A 26,366-nucleotide genomic window follows, 5' to 3' on the forward strand; every position below is an offset into this window, starting at 1 on the left:
TCCAATAACTAGGATAGTGTGATACGTGAAATGTCATTTGTGTCAGCATTCTCAGCATTGAAGTCTGCAGCAGTTACTCTGGTACTTCGTCCATTATTCATTGATACAACTTCAATGCGTTACTGCTGTGGAAATGCCATAGTGAATCACCTGCACAATAAACAGAATTTATCATGTCCTTGCAATTTCAAATTTTAACAAGTCATAACTCCTACACAAATAAAGATGTTCTAAGACTGATTGCACAAGTGTATTCCTGACACGGAGGCAGTTCGAAATGATGAATCAATTGACCTCTTTCCCATTTGAAATCCGTAACCCAAATCCAAGATCGCACCACATCTCTTAAAAGTTGCAGCCCACGCAGCAGACACCACATACTAGACTCCATTATGATTCCTCTAACCGTTCGACTTTTATAGGAGTGTATCCAGACTTTTGCCTCACCGCGAAAGAAACGAATTATGATAACTTGATATTACAACAACATGTACATAGAACTATAATCGAGAGAGCAGAAAACGGTAAGACAAAATTTGCAAAAATGGGGAGCTACCTGCCTTCCAAGCAGTAATAATAGGCTGATAAACACATGTCAACCCATCTGGAATGACTAACAAAAATGGTTCAAATGGCTCTGAGCACTATGGGATTTATCATCGGAGGTCATCAGTCCCCTAGAACTTTGGTGGTGATAACAACGGCGATCTGTCCTGACACTGAAGCAATGAGGACTTGGTAGGTCGCTGGAGGAAGTGGCACCATACAAAAGTCACCTAACTCCCGTTAACTCTGGGGAGGGGGGGACAATAAGCTCTGACATCCCGGTTGGCCGATCGGTTTCAGAACTGACGAGTTTGGCTGGACACTGCATCAATTGGAACTAGTCACTGTGTTCCTCAACCAGTCCATCACACTCCTGCCCTTGTAATATGGCGCATTATCTTGCTGAAAAATTCCACGCTTCTCGAGAAACAAAAATGGTTCTGAGCACTATGCGACTTAACTTCTGAGGTCATCAGTCGCCTAGAACTTAGAACTAATTAAACCTAACTAACCTAAGGACATCACACACATCCATGCCCGAGGCAGGATTCGAACCTGCGACCGTAGCGGTCACGCGGTCCCAGACTGAAGCGTCTAAACCGCACGGCCACACCGGCCGGCTCTCGGGAAACATGAAGGTCATGATGGGATATTCATGGTCTTTAAGAATTGTATGACACTCCTTTGTCATCATGGTGCTTTGCAAGAGCTCCACCGCACCTATAGATGCCCTCGTGGACGTTCCGCAGAGCATAATGGAGTCGGGGCCAGTTTGTCTCCGTACCACAGTACAGTTGTTTAGGAGCTGTTCCCCTAGAACACAACGGATCCTCGCACTCCATCGGCTTGATGAAGAAGGTGTCGGGATTCATCAGCCCTGGAAACTATCTACCACTGCGTCTACATCCAGTGCCGATGTTCACGTGCCATTTCAGCCGTATTTGCCGATTTCTTGGTGGGTCGTCGGTGGCGGAGGCCCACAGTTAGGAGTGTTCGGTGCTCTATGTGTTCAGACACTCTTGTACTCTGCCCAGCGTCAGAGACTGATGTTAGTTGCGCCACAGTTCGCCATCTGTCCTGTTTACCAGACTTTCCAGCCAACGACGTCCGACATCTGTAAGGAGCAATCGTCGCCCAGCCGCGCGACATATGGACGTGGTTTCACCTTGATTTCGCCACGTGGAAGACGCTCACCACAGTACTCCCCAGACACCCAACAAGTCGCGCCGTTTCCGAAAACTTTCGGGCCGAGCCTCCAGGCCATCACAATCTGCCCTCAGTTAAACTCAGATATCCCGTTCTACAGACGAACAACACTCTTACTGGTAGTACATGCACCGCGTCTCTTACTAGCAGTCATTCTCCGCCAGGTGACGCTGCTATCTGCCAGACGGATTTATATCTATAGCAGGTCGGTTATCATCATCTTATGGCAAGTTGCGTAGGTGCATTGACATCAGGTGTTTGCAACACATGAAAATTCATACCGGACCGGGACCCTAACTTGTCGCGAGCGGACGCCTTAACGACTTCGGCTACACGAACAGGCCTCCTGCACCGATCCAAATTTCTAAATGACACATGAGTGTTTTGTAGACCAGGCGGTAGTTATGTACTTTGATGAACACTTGCTTGCCGGCCGAAGTGGCCGAGCGGTTCTAGGCGCTACAGTCTGGAACCGCGTGACCGCTACGGTCGCAGTTTCGAATCCTGCATTGGGCATGGACACCTTCCCGTGTGTCCAGGTCTCTTCCACTTACACAACTTCCTTCTTAAACGAAGTGTTAGCGATAATTAAACCATGCTCTGTGCAACATTCTACCAGGCGGCTTCTTTTTTCATTCCTTATCCCCAGTCCATATTAACATACTCCTTTTCCTTCTCTTCCTTTTCCTACTATCAAATTCCTGTCCCTCACCACTATTAAACTTTTGTCTTCCTTCACTGTCTGTAAAATATCTTTTATCTTATATACATGTCAGCAACTCTTCATCATCTGAGGAGCTAGCTGGCTTTTAAACTTCTGTAAATTGAATTTCTAACATTCTGAAGTTGATGTGAAAGTCACTATTTATCATCTGTCAATTAGTGGACTTATCGAATTTTTTCTTCTGCAGCTTTCTTGTATTAAAATCAATATTTCAATAAAAGTTGCGGACATCACTCGGTCGCTCTCATTTACATCCATCCATAAGCCTTGATCCACTCTCTGTCTCGTTTTGCTACGGAATTAGGTTAATTTTGATGATTTTTATCGTCGTTTGTCTTCCGACTACAGTTTCAGAAGACATATGGCATAAGTCCGTTGCATATTTGTTTTCCAACATCGTGTTAGCTGAACAACACTTCCAGCGTCCGTCGTCTTACCCACGCGGCCTAGCGTCACGTCACACCACTTTCATCACCAACAGCAGGTTCCCAGCCAGCCAATCTCGGCACGCATTCCAGCATGCTTTACGGTTTATCGGAAGAGCTTCCGCCACAGACCAATGTCCGATGCCGCCAAAGGCATGATTTACTCTCGTTAGTTTACAAGTCTCTTTCGCTTTTGTGCCAACTGTCAAACTGAAATTTATTTTCTGGCAGTTAGGAAATACGTGGATTTCAGCAAAATATATTCCCAACGTCGCTGTTGGTTGATGATGTAAACATTCCACTGTTGATGTTGGAAAGACGGACTGGGTGCCGGATCTAGGCTCACACATGTACTGGTAGTACATGCACCGCGTCTCTTACTAGCAGTCATTCTTCGCCAGGTGATGCTGCTATCTCCCAGACGGATCTATAGCAGGTTGGTTATCATCATCTTCTGGTTGTGTAAGTTCTCAAGTTGCGTAGGTGCATTGACATCAGGTGTTTGCAACACATGAAAATTCATACCGGACCGGGACCCTAACTTGTCGCGAGCGGACGCCTTAACGACTTCGGCTACCCGAACAGGCCTCCTGTACCGATCCAAATTTCTAAATGACACATGAGTGTTTTGTAGGCCAGGCGGTAGTTATTTACCTTGATGAACACTTGCTTGCCGCCCGAAGTGGCCGTGCGGTTCTAGGCGCTACAGTCTGGAACCGCGTGACGGCTACGGTCGCAAGTTCGAATCCTGCATTGGGCATGGATGTGTGAGATGTCCTTAGGTTAGTTAGGTTTAAGTAGTTCCAAGTTCTAGGGGACTGATGACCTCAGAAGTCAAGTCCCATAGTGCTCAGAGCCATTTGAACCATTTGAACACTTGCCTGTCGATACGAAGGTAGCGAAATTAGACCGCGTTCAAAGACATTTTGTCTGTCAGAATTTTATCAGTAAACTGTAGAAACACGGCTCGAAGACTTCTTAAGTAATAGAAACGAGTGTGTTCTCCGCGACGGTGAGTGTTCATCAGACACAAGGGTGTCGTCAGGAGCACGCCAGCGAAGTGTGATGGGATAGCTATTGTTTCCTATACGTACAAATAATCTGACAGAGAGGGTGGCAGCGATTGTTTGCAGATAATATTGTAGCGTACGAGAAGGTGTTGTCGTAGAGTGACTGTAGGAGGATACAAGATGACTTAGATAAAATTTCTAGTTGGTATGATGAATGGCAGCTGGTTCTAAAAGCAGAAGAATGTAAGTTGATGCGGATGAGTAGGAAAAAACAATGGTGTAATGTTCTGATATACGATTGGTAGTGTCCATCTTGAAATGGGATTAACGTTGCGAAACAATATGGAGCGAAAGAAGCATGGGAAGATTGTGGCTGGGATGGCGAATTGTCGATTTCGGTTCACTAGTAGAATGTTTGGAAAGTTTGGTTCATTTTTAAAGGAGACCGCATACAGAACGCCATTATGACTAAACGTTAGTATTGCGCAAGTGTTCGGGATCTTCACAGAATCGTGTTAAAGGAAGCCATCGAAGCAATTAATCTAAGTGCTGCTGGATTTGCTACTGGTATGTTCGAATAACAAGCAAGTATTGCGGAGATGATTCGGAAACTCGAGTGGAAATCCGAGGAGAGAAGACGGTGTTTTTTTTTCCGAGGAACACTGCTGAGAAAATTTAGAGAATCGGAATTTCAAGCTGATTACAGACTGCTTCTACTGCCACCAATATACGTACACATCGCCTAAGGACCATGAAGAAACGATGCGAAAAATTAGGACTCATAAAGAGGCATACAGATAGTCATTTTTCCCTCGTTCTATTTGCGGTGAAACAGGAAAAGAAACGACAAGTAGCGGTATATGGTACCCTCCGCCACGCACCATACAGTAGCTTGCGGATAATGTACGTAGAAACAGATGTAGTCCACGTGCTCGCACAATTCGTAATGGCCGCACAGGGAGTATATACAGGGTGAGTCACCTAACGTTACCGCTGGATATATTTCGCAAAACCATATCAAATACTGATGAATCGATTCCACAGACCGAACGTGAGAAGCGGGGCTAGTGTAATTGGTTAATAAAAACCATAAAAAAATGCACGGAAGTATGTTTTTTAACACAAACCTACGTTTTTTAAAATGGAAACCCGTTAGTTTTGTTAGCACATCCGAACATATAAACAAATACGTAATCAGTGCCGTTTGTTGCATTGTAAAATGTTAATTACATCCGGAGATATTGTAACCTAAAGTTGACGCTCTGAGTACCACTCCTCCGCTGTTCAATCGTGTGTATCGGAGAGCACCGAATTACGTAGGGATCCAAAGGGAACGGTGATGGACCTTAGGTACAGAAGAGACTGGAACAGCACATTACGTCCACATGCTAACACCTTCTTATTGGTCTTTTTCACTGACGCACATGTACATTACCATGAGGGGTGAGGTACACGTACACACGTGGTTTCCGTTTTCAATTACGGAGTGGAATAGAGTGTGTCCCGACATGTCAGGCCAATAGATGTTCAATGTGGTGGCCACCATTTGCTGTACACAATTGCAATCTCTGGCGTAATGAATGTCGTACACGCCGCAGTACATCTGGTGTAATGTCGCCGCAGGCTGCCACAATACGTTGTTTCATATCCTATGGGGTTGTAGGCACATCACGGCACACATTCTCCTTTAACATACCCCACAGAAAGAAGTCCAGAGGTGTAAGATCAGGAGAACGGGCTGGCCAATTTATGCGTCCTCCATGTCCTATGAAACGCCCGTCGAACGTGTACCTCACCCCTCATGGTAATATATATGTGCGTCAGTGAAAAAGACCAATAAAAAGGTGTTAGCATGTGGACGTAATGTGCTGTTCCAGTCTCTTCTGTACCTAAGGTCCATCACCGTTCCCTTTGGATCCCTACGTAATTCGGTGCTCTCCGATACACACGATCGAACAGCGGAGGAGTGGTACTCAAGCGTCAACTTTAGGTCACAATATCTCCGGATGTAATTAACATTTTACAATGCAACAAACGGCACTGATTACGTATTTGTTTATATGTTCAGCTGTGCTAACAAAACTAACGGGGTTCCATTTAAAAAAACGTAGGTTTGTGTTGAAAAAAACATACTTCCGTGCATTTTTTATGGTTTGTATTAACCAATTACACTAGCCCCTCTCCTCACGTTTGGTCTGTGGAATCGATTCGTCAGTATTTGATGTGATTTACGAAATATATCCAGCGGTAATGTTAGGTGACTCACCCTGTATACCATTATCACCGGAGAAAGCTCCGTCTTGGTGCCGAGAGCAGCGAAACCCGGGCTTGCGGTCCTGAGATCGATGATCCCTGCGGAGCTATCAATGGCAGCAGCAACAGGTCGCCGTAGCGCCTGGCGGCACAGTTTGATGTTTCCCTGTAACCCAATATCCATGCGTTTGCTCTGCAAAGCGACGCCTTGCTCCGCTCGCTTACATTACTCGGTAATATGTCACTGCATGCGAACCTCATCTGCATACCGGTGCTACAGCTTTGGTATGCGAATGCGGTGGCGGCGTCGTCCTCTGAGCATTTCCGCGAGACAGGCAGCCGTGTATGAATGCCAAGCATGAAGTTCCGTCTTCCTTCCTTGAAATTAGCATCTTCCGTTCCCTCTTGCGAAAATAGAACACTGATGTAGTAAGAAAAAGAGTCAAGCAAACTAACAAATTTTACGCGTGGAAAGGTGGGTATGTAGTTTGCGGTTGTGACCTTTCCTCTGATGATTCCCGTCCGATTACAAATACCATATAATGTATTTTAAGCAACTTCTAATGTTCCCTTTACATCACACAAAATTCTTCTCACCTTTCATGACTTTGATTTCGCTGCTGGACTACATGTTCCGTTTCGAAAATAGGTAATTCTGAATATATTTTCTTAAGAAACACTGGTTGTACACTTCCAGAAGGAGATTTTCGCTCTACAGTGGAATGTGTATTGACATGAAACTTCCTGGTAGATTAAAGCTGTGTGTCGGACCTAGACTCGAACTCGGGACCTTTGCCTTTCGGAGGCAAGTGCTCTACCATCTGGGCTATCCCAGTACGCCTGACAAATCTGCTTCACAGCTTAAATTCTGCCAGCACCTCGTCTCCTATCTTCCAAGCTTCACAGAAGCTCTCCTGCAGATCTCGCAGAATTAGCACTCCTGGAAGAAAGGATATTACGAATACATGGCTTAGTCACAGCCTGTGGGACGTTTCATTTTGCTTTATGTTGATGTTCCTCTTTGAAGACACTGTCCATTCTGTTTAACTGCTCTTCCAAATCCCTAACTGTCTCTGACAGAATTACAGTGTTTCAACAAACCTCAAACTTTTTATTTCTTCTCCCTGAACTTTAATTTTCTCCAGATTTTCCTTTGGTTTCCTGTACTGCTTGCTCACCGTACAGATTGAATAACATCGGCGACGGGCTACAGCGCTGTCTCACTACCCTCTCAACCACCACTTCCCTTTCCTGCTCCTCGACTCGTATTAACTACCGTCTGGTTTCTGTACAAGTTGTAAATAGCCTTTGGACCCTTCTATTCTGCCCCTGATACCTTCAGAATTTCAAACAGGGTATCCCAGAAAACATCGTCAAAATCTTCCTCTAAGTTTACAGATGCAATAAACGTAGGTTTCCCTTTCCTTAACTTATATTCCAAGAGAAATCATAGGTTCAATATTGCCTCACGTGTTCTTCAATTCTTCTGAATTCAAACTGCTCTTCCCCGTTATCGGCTTTTACCTGGTTTTTCTTTCTTCTGTACAGAATTTGTGTTACTTTTTCGCAACCATGACTTACTGAACTGATTGTTCGGTTGTATTCACATTTGGCAGCACCTCCTTTCGTTGAAATTTCAATTATTATATTCTTCTTCAAATCTGAGGGTATTTCGACTGTCTTCTATATCATCCACAACAGATAGAAGATTTTTGTCATGGCTGGTTCTCCCATGGCCTTCAATAGTTTTGACAGACTGTCGTCTACACCAGGGCCTTGTTTTCATTTAGGTCTTTCAGTCCGATGTTAAATTCTTGTCGCAGTATCATTTCTCCCATCTCACCTTCATCTACGTCCTCTTTCAGTTGTATGATACAGCATTCGAGTATGTCTCCCTTATATAGACTCGCTGTATACTCCTTCCATCTTTCAGCTTTCCTTAATTGCTAAGTTTTAGTTTTCCATCTCAGTTTGTGACATTGATACAGCTGCTTCTGTTTCCTCCAAAGGCCTCTTTAATTTTCCTATAGGCTGTATCTACCTTTCCACTACTGATATATGCTTCTAAATCCTTACATCTGTCCTCTAGCCATTCCTGCTTAGCCATCTTGCACTTCCTGTCTATCTTAGTTTTTAAATGTTTTATTCCCATTCACCTGCTTCATTTACTACTGATGTTTTCTCATTTCATCAGTTAAATTCAACAACTTCCGTGCTATCCAATGATTTCTGCTAGACGTTGTGTTTTGACTTATTTAATCATCTGCTGCCTTAACTGTTTCAACCCTAAGACTGCCCATTCGTCTTCTACTGCATTCTTTTCCTCCGTTCTTAGTAACCGTTGGCTTATACTCCTTCTGAAGCTATCAACAACATCTAGTTCTTGCAAGTTATCCAGGTACCACTCGTTAGTTTCCTATCTTTTTGCAATTTATTCAGTTTTAATGTAAAGTTCATAACCAGTACATTGTGGTCAGAGACCACATCTGCCCCTGAAAATGCCTTGCAGTTCAAAATCTGGATCAGAACGCTCTGTCTTACTATTAAATAATCAAATGAAACCTTCCGGTGTCTCCAGGTCTCTTCCACGTACACAACTTCCTTCTTAAACGAAGTGTTAGCTATAATTAAACCATGCTCTGTGCAACATTCTACCAGGCGGCTTCTTTTTTCATTCCTTTTCCCCAGTCCATATTAACATACTCCTTTTCCTTCTCGTCCTTTTCCTACTATCAAATTCCTGTCCCTCATCACTATTAAACTTCTGTCTTCCTTCACTATCTGTAAAATTTCTTTTATCTTATACACATGTCAGCAATCTCTTGATCATCTGAGGAGCTAGCTGGCTTTTAAACTTTTGTATACAAAATTTCTAACATTCGGAAGTTGATGTGAAAGTCACTATTTATCATCTGTCAATTAGTGGACTTAGCGAATTTGTTCTTCTGCAGCTTTCTTCTGCAGCTTTCTTGTATTAAAATCAATATTTCAATAAAAGTTGCGGACATCACTCGGTCGCTGTCATTTACATCCATCCATAAACCTTGATCCACTCTCTGTCTCGTTTTGCTACGGAATTAGGTTAATTTTGATGATTTTTATCTTCGTTTGTCTTCCGACTACAGTTTCAGAAGACATATGGCATAAGTCCGTTGCATATTTGTTTTCCAACATCGTGTTAGCTGAACAACACTTCCAGCGCCCGTCGTCTTACCCACGCGGCCTAGCGTCACGTCACACCACTTTCGTCACCAACTGCAGGTTCCCAGCCAGCCAATCTCGGCACGCATTCCGGCATGCTTTACGGTTTACCGGAAGAGCTTCCGCCACAGACCAATGTCCGATGCCGCCAAAGGCATTATTTACTCTCGTTAGTTTACAAGTCTCTTTCGCTTTTGTGCCAACTGTCGAACGGAAATTTATTTTCTGGCAGTTTGCCAATACGTGGATTTCAGCAAAATATATTCGCAACGTCGCTGTTGGTTGATGATGTAAACATTCCACTATTGATGTTGGAAAGACGCACTGGGTGCGGGATCTAGGCTCACACAGTGGATATTCGCATCCATGTAAACGCCCCATAGCATTTTATTATTGAGTTGCTACACTGCTTGACAACTGCTAAGGAACCATGACATTGTTGGACAGGATTAACCACAGGCGGTGATGGACGACTTGAAACGCAGTACATCCGTAATGGAAGAGCGGTATGTTTATAAGGAAATGTGGTACAGATTTCACCACATCGGAAAGCAGAGTAACAGACATATATAACTTTCATGTTGGACACGGATCAAACTCCCTGTGGACTCAGTGAGAAATATACCCTCCTCTAGCGGTAATGCATACATAGCGTCTGTTATTCATGTTGGCTACCCAACTGTAGGGGAGTTTTTGCGGGATATTGCCCCCTCCTCTCTCAAGACGTTTTTCAGTTCTTACATGTATCGGAAATGCGGTGTTGGTTGAGAAACATGTCTTCCAAGAGCGTCCCAGGTTATCTCTATAGATTTTAGGTCCAAAGAGCCTGCAAGAAATTCAAGTCCTATACGTTCAAAAACTTCATTCTTCTGTGTGCCTGACACCTCAGAGATGCTATGTGGTTGGGCATCGTCATCCATTGACAGAACGTCGGGACCTACCGCACCCCTAAACTGAGGATGATCCAGAATAGCCTTGCTGCAATAACTCTGTGTTGTAACGGTACATCGCGCGAAGATAAGCAGCAGTATTCGGCCACCGAGCGTAATGCCTGCCCACGCAACAACGCCTAGGCTATAGTGATGACGCTCAGGAACATTCTGTGGTGTGTACCGTATTCCCGTTCTTCTGCACACTGACTGGTAGCCAATTACAAGCCACAGTGAAACGGGATCCGTCGGAGACGATCCCTGTGGATCACTGTTGTTGGTCGAAACCAACATATCCCTTACACCAACTAACCCTTTCTCGACGATGACAAGGTTGAAACTAGATACATTTAACAGACTTCCTAGCATACAGACCACTATGATTTGTCGCTGCATGTTTCTGGCAGAGACACGTGTACCGTTAGCGGTTTCAAGGTTTGCAGCGATCTGCTAGGAGTGAGATGTCGGTTACGTATCGCCACTAGGGCTAAGTACTGTTGCACTACTCCGTTCCACAACAAGTTTCGTTAATATCGTACTGAATGAACTGAAGAATGCACACAGAGCGTTCGTGTACAGGCATCACTACAGTTAACACGTCCCGCCTTCTACGTTTCCTTTTACTGTCACTGGCCGGGTGTTCCGCAACAATTGGCTGCTGTTCCGTAGCAGTTGGCAGTAGGTCCTTAACAAAGTTCACTGGTTCCTTAGCAATGGTCAAGCAGTGTACTTGGTCTGTATGAATGTGATTTTTTGACTATGCAGGCAGTGAAAGTACTGAACTGACCAGGAAGCTACTCATCTTATTTAAGTGAAAAGAAATACTGTATACCTTTATTAAATACAGATGCAGAAACACGTTATACAGTATTTGCTAAATTAACAGAAGCACACAATCGATTACTTACTACGAAATACTTGCTAATTCTCTAAATAGGAACAGGACTGTCTCCTTCCGCACTAAAACCTCTTCCAGGCCCAAATGCTGGAGCACAATAATGTTTGACCTATGACCATTTATCACTTTTTTCCGCGTAGCTTCCGGTCTGGCTACGTGTGACAAAGCGTTTTCACACGCAGAATTTGGCAAGGGCAAAACTTTTAAGCATTTCTTCTTGAACATCCTCTTCTTCCTTCATGCACGTTCTTAGACGTATTCAAGCAATTCGTATTCTCTCTTTACTAAAACTCTTACATGGGAGGTGATAGCCTCACTCGTAAACACTAAATACACCACACTAGTGACGAAGTCGGAGCTCATAATTTCCAAAGATCATTCGCCTAAATTATGGGGGATTCTGAAAAGTTCGTATTTTATCAGACAGTCAAAATTGTTACGACCTTAACGTGTTGATACAATAGGGAAAAGTCGGTTTCCATCGTTCGAGTTCTGTTTCTTCCTCGAGTTGTGTCGCCTATAAAACTGATGTCTAGTAAATTTCTCGTTCACTTCCACTTTGTTGATCTATCTTAATAAAACTTGCCACAACGTAAGTGAAAATTAATAAGCAATCGCACAATGGCACGTTAGAACTAGTTTCTTAGTAGTAATGCAAGCACCGTTGCTCCTGTTGTGTTTAAATTACTATTTCGTCTGCCAACTTTCCTGAGAAATTAATTTTTAAGTAGAACACAGCGAATTGTAACTTGTCATTTTGCAAACTGCGCGGTGGACAAAGCAGCTTAATATACAGGCTTACGTAGCTCAGCAGCTTATCGCAGATATTTCCGGAAACATTTCAGATATTGCAGTTCTGTATTCACCGATATTAATTGTGTGGAAGTCTTCACTAAACGACGTATAGACTCTCTTTATAGCTTTTATTACCGAAATATAGCTACCAATTTTGCTTTTTCAGATGGATATATAGTAAGTTTCTAAATATTGTAATTTTTAGGAAACTACTTATCGTGTTCCTAAGTGTTACATGCCGTTGAATTCATTTTTTTTATAACAACGATGCTAGCAACAATAGTTCCAACTCAAAAGCGAAGTTTCCGATGTCACCATAATTAATATAGCTATGAAAAGATATTATTCGTCATTTAGTTTGGTTTTTAAATTCATTTGACTCAGAATAGAATTACGATATTATAAACTGTTCAGGAAATATCTCAGATGAACAGCTTAGCTGAATCACGCTGTATAGTGTCTGGGTCCCCACACCCAACAGACGGGTTACAGTGGAAAACTCACCTTGCCTATGTTCGCCTACCTATGATTAATCCACTGGCTGCGTACTCGTCCTTACAATGCCATTACTGATAACTGCACTGGAATTCATTCCGAAATGTAGCAGCAATTAACACGGAAGGGAGACCTTTCCTCGTAAATAACGGTGGCATTTCTCGGATAATACTGCTTATATTCTGATACTATGGAACTAAATTAGAACTATTCTGTTCACTTTCTAAAATATGCTGTAGTCTGCAATGAAATGATGTGTACTGTTAATTCCATCCCAGGCAAAATTTTCCTGTCTAGAGAAATCTGTTTATCGCGTACTGGTTAACGGTCGGTTGCACAGAGTATCTCAGACACATTCGGCGTCAGAGGAGATAAGCGTGTTCTTCGGCCTTTCAGAATAGCTGTATCTTTACAATAGCCATACGTTTAATTCTATGACTGTTCAGCAAAACTCCCGTAATAATTACAGGGTGTGGTTCACTCTTATACCAAGCAGTCTCCATATGTGTTACTCTCAAAATTTGACATTTATCCCTTCTCCGTACAGCTGTTACGCAAAGAGATAAATACTCTCGGTTAGCACACCATTCCGCATGTTTAGTGTGCCGTGCTGGCGCCAAACTTCTCTCTGTCACGACAATTAATCGACGCAAGGGTGCGTCCGCAAACGATCAAGCACTGCGTTCATAGTATCGATACGTATAGCAGCTCGCTACTTACTATTTACAATATCAGTTAGAGGTTGGGAGTGATTGTCTAAATTGGCACACTTCATGGAGAACACAAAATCTGGCACATCCTGGCTGAACACTTGAAGAGAAGTATATTACTCATGCCGATAAAGCCAAAGACATCACATTCTCTTTTGAAGATACTTTCAGCTACTCTGAACCTTGCCATGCACCTGATTACGACTGTATGTAATAAGCAATAAATTTCATTTGTGGAAGACGAAGAAGAACAAAATGGTTAGCCTCGTTCGATAGCTTTGTTTCTGCGATGTTCGCTAGTGGTTACACTACGTCAGAAACATATCAGTCTTCCTTGGAAGCGTTTCCTGTAACAGCAATGTTCGTGACCTGCAAATGACCTCTTGATCGAAGCTCATCTCAAGAATAAAGAACAAATACACCTGCAGTAGCTGTTTGTGGTTAATGATGACGATCTTCAAAAGGTTTATTAAGTAATTTATCTGTTTCATAAACCTTTTACCAATGTTTGTGGCCAAGAGGTCTTTCGACAACATTCTGCTGACATTAAGTGCTTTGCAGTTACATGTAGTTACAGCCGAGTGGTTCAGCGAGTCTGACTCTCAAGCAAATAACCTAGGTTCAGCTCCCGGTACTGCCAGGGACCTTTGTGGGACTTGTGATACCAACGGAGTAGCTACTTCAGAAGTAACAGCTCTAAAGTCTGAAAAGTCTACTATGGCGGGGGGAGTGATGTGCTGACTCCATGTCCGTCCATACCAAATGCGCTTGATACCACATAGCAGAGGATGACATGGCAGCCGGTTGGCATCGCGTAGTCTTCAGGATTTGATCGCGGCATTAATTTTTGTAGATTCGTCTACACTGCGATTTTTATTTTCTGGGTGTGCTAGTAAGGTTATTTACCGAAATGTTTCACGGCCCACAAAGATTGATACATATGTTTTAGTGCTATCTTTAAATAAGCTTTATATTTAAAGAATCTGTGATGTCCCTAATTGCTTACGTTTTGTCCTTGTTTGACACATACAGCACAAGAATGAACACAACACCATTACTTCACATTTTCACATACAATTGTTTACATTCGAAAGATTCTTAACTACTTTGATATCATCTATTTCAGTTGCTAAGGTAGCACATAAAATAGAACCTGTTTTTAATAGCGTAATTATAAGATGGCACATACTACATCGTGTGATTATCTAGTAATTCAGACAAGGACATAATGAAAGAATCAATGAATGATTTAAACATGGAATTCACTTAAGGTCCGCACTAAAATACATCAACTTTTTTACGGAATTGACAAATGTGGATTACGAAACTGATTTGGGTATTGTGACTATACATGGACATCAGTTGTTTGCGAAACAAGAAACTTGTACCGGCCTAGGAATCGAGCCCGGATATCCTGCTTATCGCATTAATCACTTCGGCTAAGCCAGCACGCCTCCCAGTCCAGCACTGATTTTCATTTGTCACAAACAGCTGACGTCAATGAACAGATGCAATATCCGAATCTATTTCGTAATGTTTACCACAGCTACAGTCGTCACTGACAGTATCTGTTCCTTCAGACATGTATGTATGTCTGAAGGACATTGTATTGTGTAGAGACACTGTATAAATACAGACACTGAAACCATCAATGACCACAGATTTAGGTACATTTACGTCACTGACATACCATGTACATGATGATAGCAGCGTGTTGCCGAAACGCCCCGCTTCGATAAATATTGCTAAAAGGTGACTGAAGCACGTAAATTAATTTATATATTTTGTTTATACAGTCGCTGAATTCAACAGATTTCGTACAGCATAAATCAATTTAGATTCAAGGTGTTTGTCACTAACGCGAGTGTTCCCCGTTTGACGCGACGCGTCTGAATTGTGCACGGCTGCCGGTGGTTGCATGGCCTGTTCCGCTGTTGCAGATCATCAGCTACGACAGCCCGCGGGGCGGCGTGTCGGTGATCACGGAGAAGGGCCCCACCACGACCAGCTTCCTGCTCATCAAGCAGGCCCGGCCCTCAGACTCGGGCCGCTACCAGTGCAACCCTTCCAACGCGCAGCCGCGCCAGGTCAACGTGCACGTGCTGCATGGTACGTGAACGTCTCCCAGGCAGCACGCTGCTCACCACTATTAAAAACATTAAAAAGCACATAAACGAGATCTACTCTGACTTAATACTTTAGTGTGTCTACTTGGTGCTACTTCGGCCGACATCTGTCAACATGTCAACTATAGTACACAGGAAGTACCACAGCATATGTGTAAATACGTTACTGAATATTTATATGCACAATGATTAAGAGAAAGCTATTTACACATTCACTCATCAAACAGTACAGGCCTTATAGAACAATATGTCGCTGGTCTGTATTTTTTATGGTCTTTCTGACGCCTTTGATTGTGTAGATTATAATTGTTATAACAAACTCAGTTTTCATGGAATTGATGGCCTTACACTCATCTGGTTTGAATCATACTTGACTAACACAATGCAAAAACTTTTGTTCAGTAATTTAGCCAATGTCGGAAGGGAGAAAATATTAATAACAGGAAAATAAAATGGTCAGAAAGGGAGCCCCATAGGGTTCAATTCAGAGTCCACTCCTATTCGTTATAATTTTGAGTGACCTTCCACTTAACGTTCAACAAACAAAATTGGTACTTTTGCGATTATAATAAATCACAGTAGAGAGAAACCAAGAGAAGAGTTGGTAAATGATATAATCTAAAGAATCATTAAGTGGTTCTCTGAAAATGGACTCTCCCTAAATTTAGAAAAAACACACTTCATTCAGTGTTGCACAACAAATGCCGTCATACCTATATCTCATGTAGTACATGAGCAGGGGTCAGTAAGTAGGAATGAATGCTCCGAATTTTTCGTGTACATATTGATGAAAATTTGTACTGGAAGAAGCATATTACTGAGCATCTCAAGCAATTAAGTTCAGCTACTTTTGTTCTTCGGACAGTTACTAATCTTGCAAACAAACGTATCAACCTCCTGACATATTTAACGTATTCCCACTCTTAATGTCGTACAGAATAATTTTCTCGGTCACCGCACCACTTACAAAGTATTCATTGCACAAAAGCGAGCAGTAACAATAATATGCTGAGTTTGTTCGTGAACGCCACCTAGTGACCTCTGCAAGAAGCTAGACATTTAACTGCACAGTCACAATACATATATTCGCTAGTGAAATTCGTCATAGTAATGCGTCACAATTAAGCAGAACTGTGATGTACATACCTACAACACTAGAAGGGTAAAATGGCCTTTGTTACACACTGTTAAAGCTGCCCGTGGTTTTGAGAAGAGTTCGGTGTGTAGGAAGAAATGTTTTTGATCATTTTACCAATAATATAAAATGTCTGATAGGTAGCAAAGCAAGTTTTAAAACTAACTTAAAATTACTTCTCCTGGACAATACCCTTCATTCCATTAACGAATTTCTACTTAAAAACTGGTAGCTAGTATAAAAAATTGAGTGTAGTTGCACGAGTAGGACTAAAAATAAGATGTTAATTAATGTTAAAGCTAATCATGTATACATACTCTGTATACTGACTCATTCCACATCATTTCGGTAAATGAACGGTTAAATTGATAAGCAGAAAAAGCAACTAAAATAGTGTCCCTTATTCTTACTGGAGGTAGTGTTCAAAATGAGACAAAGACTCCCATACGTATGTATACACCAATCTCGAGAAAAAATATTGTTTGAGATATGGACGATTTTACTTGTTTCGAGAACGTTCAGTACTCAGTGATGCAGGCTGTCTTCCCTGTGTCACCGTATATAGTACCCTGTGGTGCTGCAGTGAGACGAAGTACTTACAGGTGTCATCTACATAAGCCGGTCTGTACATACCGTTTGGAGATTTCAGTATTATCAAAGAAAATTGTGACATATCATTTCCTGGTTGTCAATGCGTGACAGCACTGTCCATCATTCTAGTCGACTCCGCAGTTTCCGTTTATGAGGTAAAAGGGATTTCTGGTCGGTTTGCAGTTTGGACTTCTTCTAACCCTTCTAAATACGTGATGATAACAACGGACTAGTCTGATCTTAAGGCTGAATAAATTACCCATGAAGGCCGTGTTATGCAATACAGTAGCATACATACTTGTAAAACTACCAGCAGGAAGCAGCACTATACAGTAATGATGTTAGTGGGAGCAGGAAAGAACAATAAAAATGCCTACTTCATGTTCCTGATTCTGTTTGCCTCATATAATGATTTTAAGGCCTAAATGTTAAATAATTTCGTGGAGCGGTTTGGAGCTAGCGAAATCAAGGAGGCGCCCGTCAGCTCTCGTGGGATTCACGAGGCTAGTTTTGTGTCCTCTGACGGGGACACAAATGTATTTCTAAAGTCGATGATCAGTGATCAATGAATTGGTTTTCACTGTGTGGAATGTTTCAGAATATAAGGGCGATGAAGCAGTTTCCGTTTGAGGGCTTGCTGCGGCGTATATGCAACATAGAGCTATTTCGATGCGGGTTTATAAGCACCCACATGTAGGTAAGGAATTACGGTGGCATCCGTCTCTTTTCCGATGTTCGTGCGGTAAATATGGAAACGTGAACTATGGCGACATCATTACTAAATGCGTCGAAACAGGACTTACGTTCTGAGTTTCTTTAGTTGGCTGCCGACATCCATCAGAGAACAAAGAATGTGCATATGGGGCATCATGTCTGTCGAAAACCACCGTTATGTGTCACATTCCGTAGCGCTTACGATTCGACACAAGACACCCTCGATTTATGAGACCAGCCTCACTCATTCGAACAAGTCGGAGACTCTCAAATTCCCGCCTTGTACTCCTGATCACAGCCCACGTGATTATCGGGGGTTCATTCCCTTAAAAAACGATCTTGAAGGGTCGACGATTCACGTCAGACGAGGATGTGTAGCAGGCAGTTACGGTCTTTTTCACGCAACAGGGTATGGTGTTTTACCATATGGGTATCTTCAACCAAGTGAACTTTACGGCCTTCGAACGCAAACTTTTTGGTCGCCCCCTTTGCACGATATAGGAGGGCATGTTGGTGGGACATAGAAAACAGTACAGTTATTGCCGCAGTGCGGAAAAGAGCTAATTACCTGAAGTCCAAAAGGGCACGATCATTGACTTTCCGGTCAAGTGGAAGCATTTCCAAAAGGGTTAAGTTCGTTAAATGTTCGCGTGCCGCCGTGATTAATGAGTAACATGTATGACAAAATGTCGCCATCCAAAACCGGAGCCAAGTCAGCTGTGACGCATCACGAGCCATAGATAATAGGGGTGAACGAGAGCTGCGGAGATGTGTACATTTGAATAGACGTGGAGCACCTGACCAGCCAGATGAACCGAGGGACTACCAAAGGGCCTCTTCTCAATTACCGTTCAGCGAAGACTGCTGCATTTAGGCCTCCGCAGGAGGAAATGTTCATTAACGATGAAGGCTGGAATTTTCAAGTCGAAACCTCAACTGGTCTTCCACGGACTGGCAAAAGGTGGTCTTTTCAGATGAATTACGTTTTATGCTCCATCAGACATATGGCGGCTGGCGCGTGTGGCCCTACAACAACCATCGGAAGGATCCAGAATGGAGGAGGTAGCGTTATGGTCTCGAGCATGTTTTCATGACTTTCCGTGGAAGATCTAGTCATTCTGGAAGACACAATGGGTAAACACATCTATCCTTGGGGACCATGTCCACTCTTAAATGCCTATTTTTTTTTTCTCGGTGATATGGTATATACCAGAAGGAGAATGCAACGTGTTACACAGCTCGCCGTGTATATGTGTGGTTCCAAGAGCTCCAAGATGAGTACTGTACCGCCGTGGCCACCAAGCTCCCCGGCTTTAAGCCCAACTTAGAATCTGTGGCGCCACGTATATCGGGCTGCTCGCGCCACGGATTCTCAGGCAAGGAACGTAGTACAGATAGGCTCGCCATTGGAGTTGGCATGCCTCCACGTACCTATCCTTACCTGTCGGAACGACACTGACTTCTGCCTGGACGTCTCGCAGCGATCTACACTGCTAAATGTAGTTATTCTGGGTTTTGATAGTCGCATTAATGTGACTAGACAGTGTAGAAGAAGAGAACATTTTCACCTTGCTTCGCGGGTCAGAGCGATACTGGCGACTATTATTTATCATGATATAATACCTGTACCGGGACGCACAAATAAGGTCCGCCCTAAATGTTTCCGAGGAAGTCTACGGAGTAACACGCTGCCTGATTTGTCTCGCGCATCGAGTAGCATTAAGAGTGCGTGGCGGGAGTTCTGGCCGTGGCCACGAAGGGATCGCCAGAGACTACGGGAGACCCGAGACGACAGATGAGAAGGAACGTTTCAAGATATGACTGATATCGGGGGGGGGGGGGGGGGGAGGAAAAGAGGTTGAGGAGGAGTAAACAACGTAACAAAGTAAACAGCGAGAAGTAGTCCTATTAAAAGTGGGAAAATGCAACTATAGTAATCTTCTGTGTTCCACGTTCTACGAGGGCACCACACAACTTTGTACTCCTTGTGCGACGGTATTTAACACAAACGGGCAGTGAGTAACGGCCTGTTCGGGGAGTTCCAGGAGCCTGACCTTAAGCTCTCAGTGAACATTAAATGCATTGGTGTACGCCACGCCCATTGACAACTTATACACTTTATAGGAGCGCCTGTCTTGAGCACGAGACAAATTCCAAGGGCAGCCAGGTGTGTTCACGGAATATCATGTTTCGTTCTGAAGTAGGCCTGAAGAATGCGGAAGGGTCTGTTAAAACCACATTGGCACACGAGCTTATATCTGAATAAGTACTTATATTTATAGTAGTTTTTCTACGGGACCTTTTTGTTAAACACACTACCAGTTTCATGTCCTACAAACACATAAATTTCTTTTATATGGAGGGTGTAACAGGTATAACTACAGTTATTGGGATTTAAATCATTTGCAGATTAACAATTACAGCTATTACAAGCCGTATGTTTTTAGGTCGGTTAGTACCTAAAAGGATGTATGGCAAGAGCAATCTATTACTGCTTATTTTCCCCTGAGCTGCACACGAGGCACTGAAGTATGGACAATGGACGCAAAAATGTATTCTATGGTGACAGACAAAGTCCACTGAGTGGTGAAGTTACGACTGTGCAGAAATCATCGGGTTGCATATTTTATGACGTGTTTATGGGGAAACTGTTGGACACAGTGAAAAGACTACCAACACATCGATATGTGTATATATTAAGGTTTGTTTGCTTTTCCTTAATTTTCAGTGATCAGTCTTCTGACTGGTTTGATGCGATCCGCCAAGAACTGCTCTCCTCTGCGAAGCTCTCCATCTCACAGTAGCACTTCCAACATACGTGCTCATTTATTTGCTGGATGTATCCCAATCCCTGTCTTCCTCTGTAGCTCTTACTGTCCACGGCTCCCTCTAATACCAGGGAAGTTATTCACTAACGTCGTAACAGAAATCATATTATCCTGTTCCTTCTTCTTGTCACTGCTTTCCATATATTCCTCTTGCCTCCGATTCTGCTAGGAATCTCCTCATTCATTACCTTATCAGTCCACCTGATTTTCAGAATTCTTCTGTAGCACCACATCTCAAATGCTCCGATTCTCTTCTTTTACAGTTTTCCCAAGATCAGTTTTTTACTACCATACAGTGTTGTGCTCCAAACGAATTTTCTCAGAACTTTTTCATCAAATTAAACCCTATGTTTGATTGATACTAGTAGATTTCTCGTGGCCAGGAGTGCCCTTTTTGCCAGTTGTAGACTGCTTTCGATGTCTTCCTTGCTCCGTCTGTCATTGATTATCTTGATGCTGACTTCCATCTTTCTTCGATTTACTCTCAGTCCATATTCTCTACTCATTAGATTGTTTACTCCATGCAGCAGATTGTTCTCCACTTTCACTCAGGATAGTAATGTCACCAGCGAATTTTATCATTGATATTCTTTCACCTTGAATTTTAATTTCGCTCTTGAACCTTTCCTTTATTTCTATCAGTGCTTCTTCAACGTATAGATTAATGGTATGGGCGAAAGACTTCATAGCTGCCTTACATTCTTTTTAATCCGAGCGCTACGTTGTTGGACTTCAACTCCTATTATTCCCTCCCATCTGTTGTGCATGTTGTAAATTGCTCGTCTCTCCCTGTAGGTTAGCCCTATTTTCTTCAGAATTCCGAACATCCTGAACCATTTTACGTTGTCTAACACTTTTTCCAGGTCAACAAATCCTATGAACGCGCCTTAATTTTTCTTTAGTCCTGCTTCCAATATCAACTGCAACGTCAGAACTGCTCCGCTTGTGCCTTTACTTTTCCTAAAGCCAAACTTATCGTCATGTAACACATCCTCAGTTTTCTTTTCAGTTCTTCTGCATATCATTTTTGTCAGCCACTTGGACGCATCAGCTGTTAAGCTGATTAAGCGATAATTCTCGCACTTGTCAACATTCTGTACATTCTACAGAACAACATGAATAGTCATTTTTTTACCGTTTCCCTCAATGATTTTAAAAATTCTGCTGGAATTTTATCTATCCCTTCTACCTTATTTGATCTTAAGTCATCCAAAGCTCTTTTAAATTCTGATTCTAATATTGCATCGCCTGTCTCTTCTGTATCGACTCCTGTTTCTTCTTGTATTACATCAGACAAATCTTCCCCTTGATAGAAGCCTTCGATCTACCCTTTCCAGCTATCCCCTCTCTCCTCTGGATTTAACAATGGAATTCCCATAGCACTCTTAATGTTACCATCCTTGCTTTTAATTTCACCGACAGATGTTTTGACTTTTCTGTATGCTGAGTCAGTCTTTCCGATAATCATTTCTTCTCAATTTCCTCAGATGTTTAAGCAGTCAATTCGTCTTAGCTTCTCTACACTTTCTGTTCATTTCGTTTCTCAGCGAGTTGTATTTCAGTATTCCTGAATTTCTCTAAAGATTTCTGTACCTCTTTCATCAGGCAATTGAAGTATTTCTTCTGATACCCATGGTTTCTTCGCAGTTACCTTCTTTGTATCTATATTCTTCTTTCCACCAATTGTCATTGCCATATTCGGAGATGTCAATTCCTCTTCAACTGCACTGCCTACTGAGCTATTCCTTGTTGCGCTATCTATAGCCTTAGATAGCTTCAAGTGTGTCTCTTTATTCCTTAGCACATCCGTATCCCACTTCTTTGCGTATTGATTCGTCCTAAATAATCTCTTAAACTTCAGCCTTCTCGGCATCTTTACTAAATTCAGATCTGAGCCTGTATCTGTTCCTGGCCACGACTTACAGTCCAGCATCTGATATACTTTCTCTATCTCTTAATCTTCGGCTTACGACGTCGGCATGTATACCTGAACTATCGTGGTCGTTTTGGTTTGCCGTCGATTCTGATGAGAACAACCCTATCACTGAACTGTTAACAGTAACACACTCTCTGCCCTCCCTTCCAGTTCATAACAAATCCTACTCCCGTTATAACCTCCTCAGCTGCTGTTATTACGCTTTACTCATTTGACACTATATCCTTGTCTTCCTTCCATTTCATTTCACTGATCCCCACTATATCTAGATTGAGCCATAGTATTCCCTCTTTCAGGTTTTCTTGCTTCCCTAATATTTTCAAACTTCTGACATTCCACACCATGACTCGTGGAATATTAACGTTTCTTTGGTTCCTCGATCCTTCTGTCATGGTAATCTCCCTCTTTGCAGTTTCCTCCCGGAGATCCCAATGATGGAAGTCGCCGGAATCTTTTGCCAATGGTTAGATCAACATAACTCTTTTTCAGTTACAGGCCACATATCCTGTGGATACACGTCATGTGTCTTTAATGCAATTGTCTACATTGCCTTCTGCATTCTGATTCCGTTGGTCACTGCTGATTCTTCCGCATTTAGGTACAGTTTCTCACCTCAAAGGCACAAGAGTGCCCTGAAAATTTGTCCATTCCTCCTCTGCCTTTCACAAGGCCGTTGCCATATTGAGAGTCACTTTTTATTCCGGAAATATTTTGCTGCCACTGCTGCTTATTAACTGCAGTTGACGGCTGGAGTGCTGGCATTACAGTTACAGATAGTCTGCATAAACCAGTTATGTTGGTCATTGTTGCAGCTTAATTATAGGTCGTGATAACCCCTTTACTATCAACTAAGGCCTGAAGATAGCGCATTGAAGCTACACAATAAATAAGATCATAAAGACGGTTGTAGCGTTTCATTTTCTTACAGTCCGAATGCGAAACAGTCTGTTGTAGAGGTTATCATGAATCTGGGAATCCTTTAAGGAATAGCTGCCATAATGCGATGATTTGTTTTCTGGCACGGAGAAGACAAACATCCACAGACTGAATTTGTCCTGGGATTCCAGCAGGTATGTATCACAATGTCACAAACATTTTAGCAGGGATAGTTTGGTCCAAAGAAATACGAGTTCTATACGTTGACCAGGAATCAAGCAAAAGCAAGTTGTTTTGACCAGCTGTTGGCTAAAAACAGTGCTCACACCACAGTTACAGTTTTAGCACTTTTGTTCGCTGTGACGTAAATATTCCCTATTGTCGTTGCAAGATCGCACACACGAGAAAGAAACATAGCGAAAATAGCTCATCCTACATCTCGCAGCACAGTAAACTACTATCAAGATTAACAGTCGGCATAATTGTATAGGAATGAGTTAGGGCATTGATATTAGCTGACACAACTCACTTTTCACCTGTAATTCCGTGTCCGGCCATCCTGATTTAGGTTTTCCGTGATTTCCCTAAATCGCTCCAGGCAAATGCCGGGATGGGTCCTCTGAAAGGGCACGGCCGAGTTCCTTCCCCGTCCTTCCTTGATCCGACGAGACCGATGACCTCGCAGTTTGGTCTCTTCCCAGAAACAACCCAACCCCAGGGTTCCTTTTCTATGCATTTCCTCTGCAAATCCTGATTAGTCGAAGTTAAAAACAAATTCCTGACTGAGCAATGGGACAAGTTTATCCCATCTACTAATTTTTGGTGCGATTCCGCAGTTTCCTGAGCAACGACGAGGTAATGATTTGTCTGAAATTTCTTTATCTTATCTCTTCCAATTCCGTAGCAATTCCGTAAACATTCACTACTTTCCTTGAAATCACACTAATCTGTCGCGCACAATCTGATATGCGTAACGCAGTGGATCACCATCATGCACATAACTTAAATTACATCGAGCACCGTTGAAATGGGCAAAAACCAGCTTCTGTAACAAGTGCACATCGTCCTCTCTTGAATATCCGTCGTTTTCCTTATGCACTAGATTTCCGATTTTCGATGTACGTAATTATGTTTAACATCGACTCCAGCAACAACAATGAGACGGGATTTGTGGCTCCCTGTTCGACCAGGACGACACCTGTTTCATTATCACTCCCACTTGTTAAACAAGTACATTTTCCACGCAGTCTAGCGTATACGACACACACTCTCCACTGCCTCTTCTTGCACAAATGTTAATATTTCATCTGCGACTTATTTATTACTTTGCGAATTTCCTTGCGTTCTTATCTGACGGAACGTCGACTTCGGCAGTTGTTGTAGATATATTGCAGTTTTTGCTTTGTTTATTATTGCCATTGCTCTACTTTGTATCAACACCGTTAACATCGTAGCAATATTGTGAGTTGCTCGTCGACTAAGTAGTTCACCTACGTTCCGCAACCTCATGCGTTTCTCACCATTGTATACCTCCAGTCCCGTACCCCTTGCCATCAGCAGCAAATGTTGTGGTTGCACGGTAGACAATATGTGGAGCGCCGAAGGCCGCAAACATCATTGACGTTTTTCGACCTCGCACTTAAGCGGCTCCTCGTTACACAGCTAGCGCTTTACCTGCCTACGTGTGCTTCATTCTGCTATCTCTGACATCCGACGGTAGCCTCGTATCCACTGGATGGCGGAACATACCTTAACCGCCAATTCAATCGCGGGCGAGTCAGCAATGTGAAGCAATATGAAAGAAAGTAAGATGAAGGGTTCAATATTTCTTCTCATAGAACATCGAGGACATTGGTGACGGCGCACTGGATCACTTAGCAGTGATGGAGAAAAAAGGATTTTGAGTAAACAGCGAGAACATAAATGGAAGCCCAGTGAACTACTTAAGATTTCTACAAAAAGATAATGTGACTGTAAACTGACAGTAAAGATTCTTTAACAATTAAGTAAACCCCAGTGATTCTCCTAGTTCATATTAATTTTAGACAACCCCGAAGAAGATATTGCAGCCGCCTTAAATGCTTAAATTTTCTCTAAGCCTCCATACAGCAATCTTTGGACACTTAAGTTGACATGATCCTGACAACGGCAGAGGAATTGTTGTACAGAGACCAGTCGAAATTACACTACTGGCCATTAAAATTGCTACAACAAGAAGAATTGCAGATGATAAACGGGTATTCATTGGACAAATATATTATACGCAATTTGGGTGCATACAACCTGAGAAATCAGTACCCAGCACAACCACCTCTGGCCGTAATAGCGGCCTTGATACGTCTGGGCACTGAGTCAAACAGAGCTTGGATGGGGTCTACAGGTACAGCTGCCCATACAGCTTCAACACGATACCACAGTTCATCAAGTGTAGTGACTGGCGTATTGTGACGAGCCAGTTGCTCAGCCACCATTGACCAGACCTATTCAATTGGTGAGAGATCTGGAGAATGTGCTGGCCAGGGCAGCATTCAAACATTTTCCGTATCCAGAAAAGTCCGTACAGGACCTGCAACATGCGGTCGTGCATTATCCTGCTGAAATGTATGGTTTCGCAGGGATGGAATGAAGGGTAGAGCCACGGGTCGTAATACATCTGAAATGTAAAGTCCACTGTTCAAAGTGCCATTAAAGCGAACCAGAGGTGACCGAGACGTGTAACCAATGCCACCCCATACCATCACGCCGGGTGATACGCTAGTATGGCGATGACGAATACACGCTTCCAATGTGCGTTCACAGCGATATCGCCAAACACAGATGCGACCATCATGATGCTGTAAACAGAACCTGGTTTCATCAGAAAAAATTACGTTTTGCCATTCGTGCACCCAGGTTCGTCGTTGAGTACACCATCGCAGGCGCTCCTGTTTGTGATGCAGCGTCAAGGGTAACCGCAGCCATGGTCTCC

General features: G+C 42.9%; 1 protein-coding gene across 1 annotated transcript in view; it reads left to right on the forward strand.

Moving 5' to 3' along the window:
* Window positions 1–26,366, forward strand: part of LOC126094713 (zwei Ig domain protein zig-8-like) — a 989,984-nt gene that overhangs the window by 909,914 nt on the left and 53,704 nt on the right. The window contains exon 5 of the mRNA XM_049909248.1: window positions 15,133–15,301. Coding sequence (XP_049765205.1) covers window positions 15,133–15,301 — 169 coding nt within the window. The remainder of the gene's footprint in view (window positions 1–15,132; window positions 15,302–26,366) is intronic.

Source organism: Schistocerca cancellata, chromosome 8 (assembly GCF_023864275.1).
Source record: "Schistocerca cancellata isolate TAMUIC-IGC-003103 chromosome 8, iqSchCanc2.1, whole genome shotgun sequence".
In the NCBI taxonomy this organism is placed as follows: domain Eukaryota; kingdom Metazoa; phylum Arthropoda; class Insecta; order Orthoptera; family Acrididae; genus Schistocerca; species Schistocerca cancellata.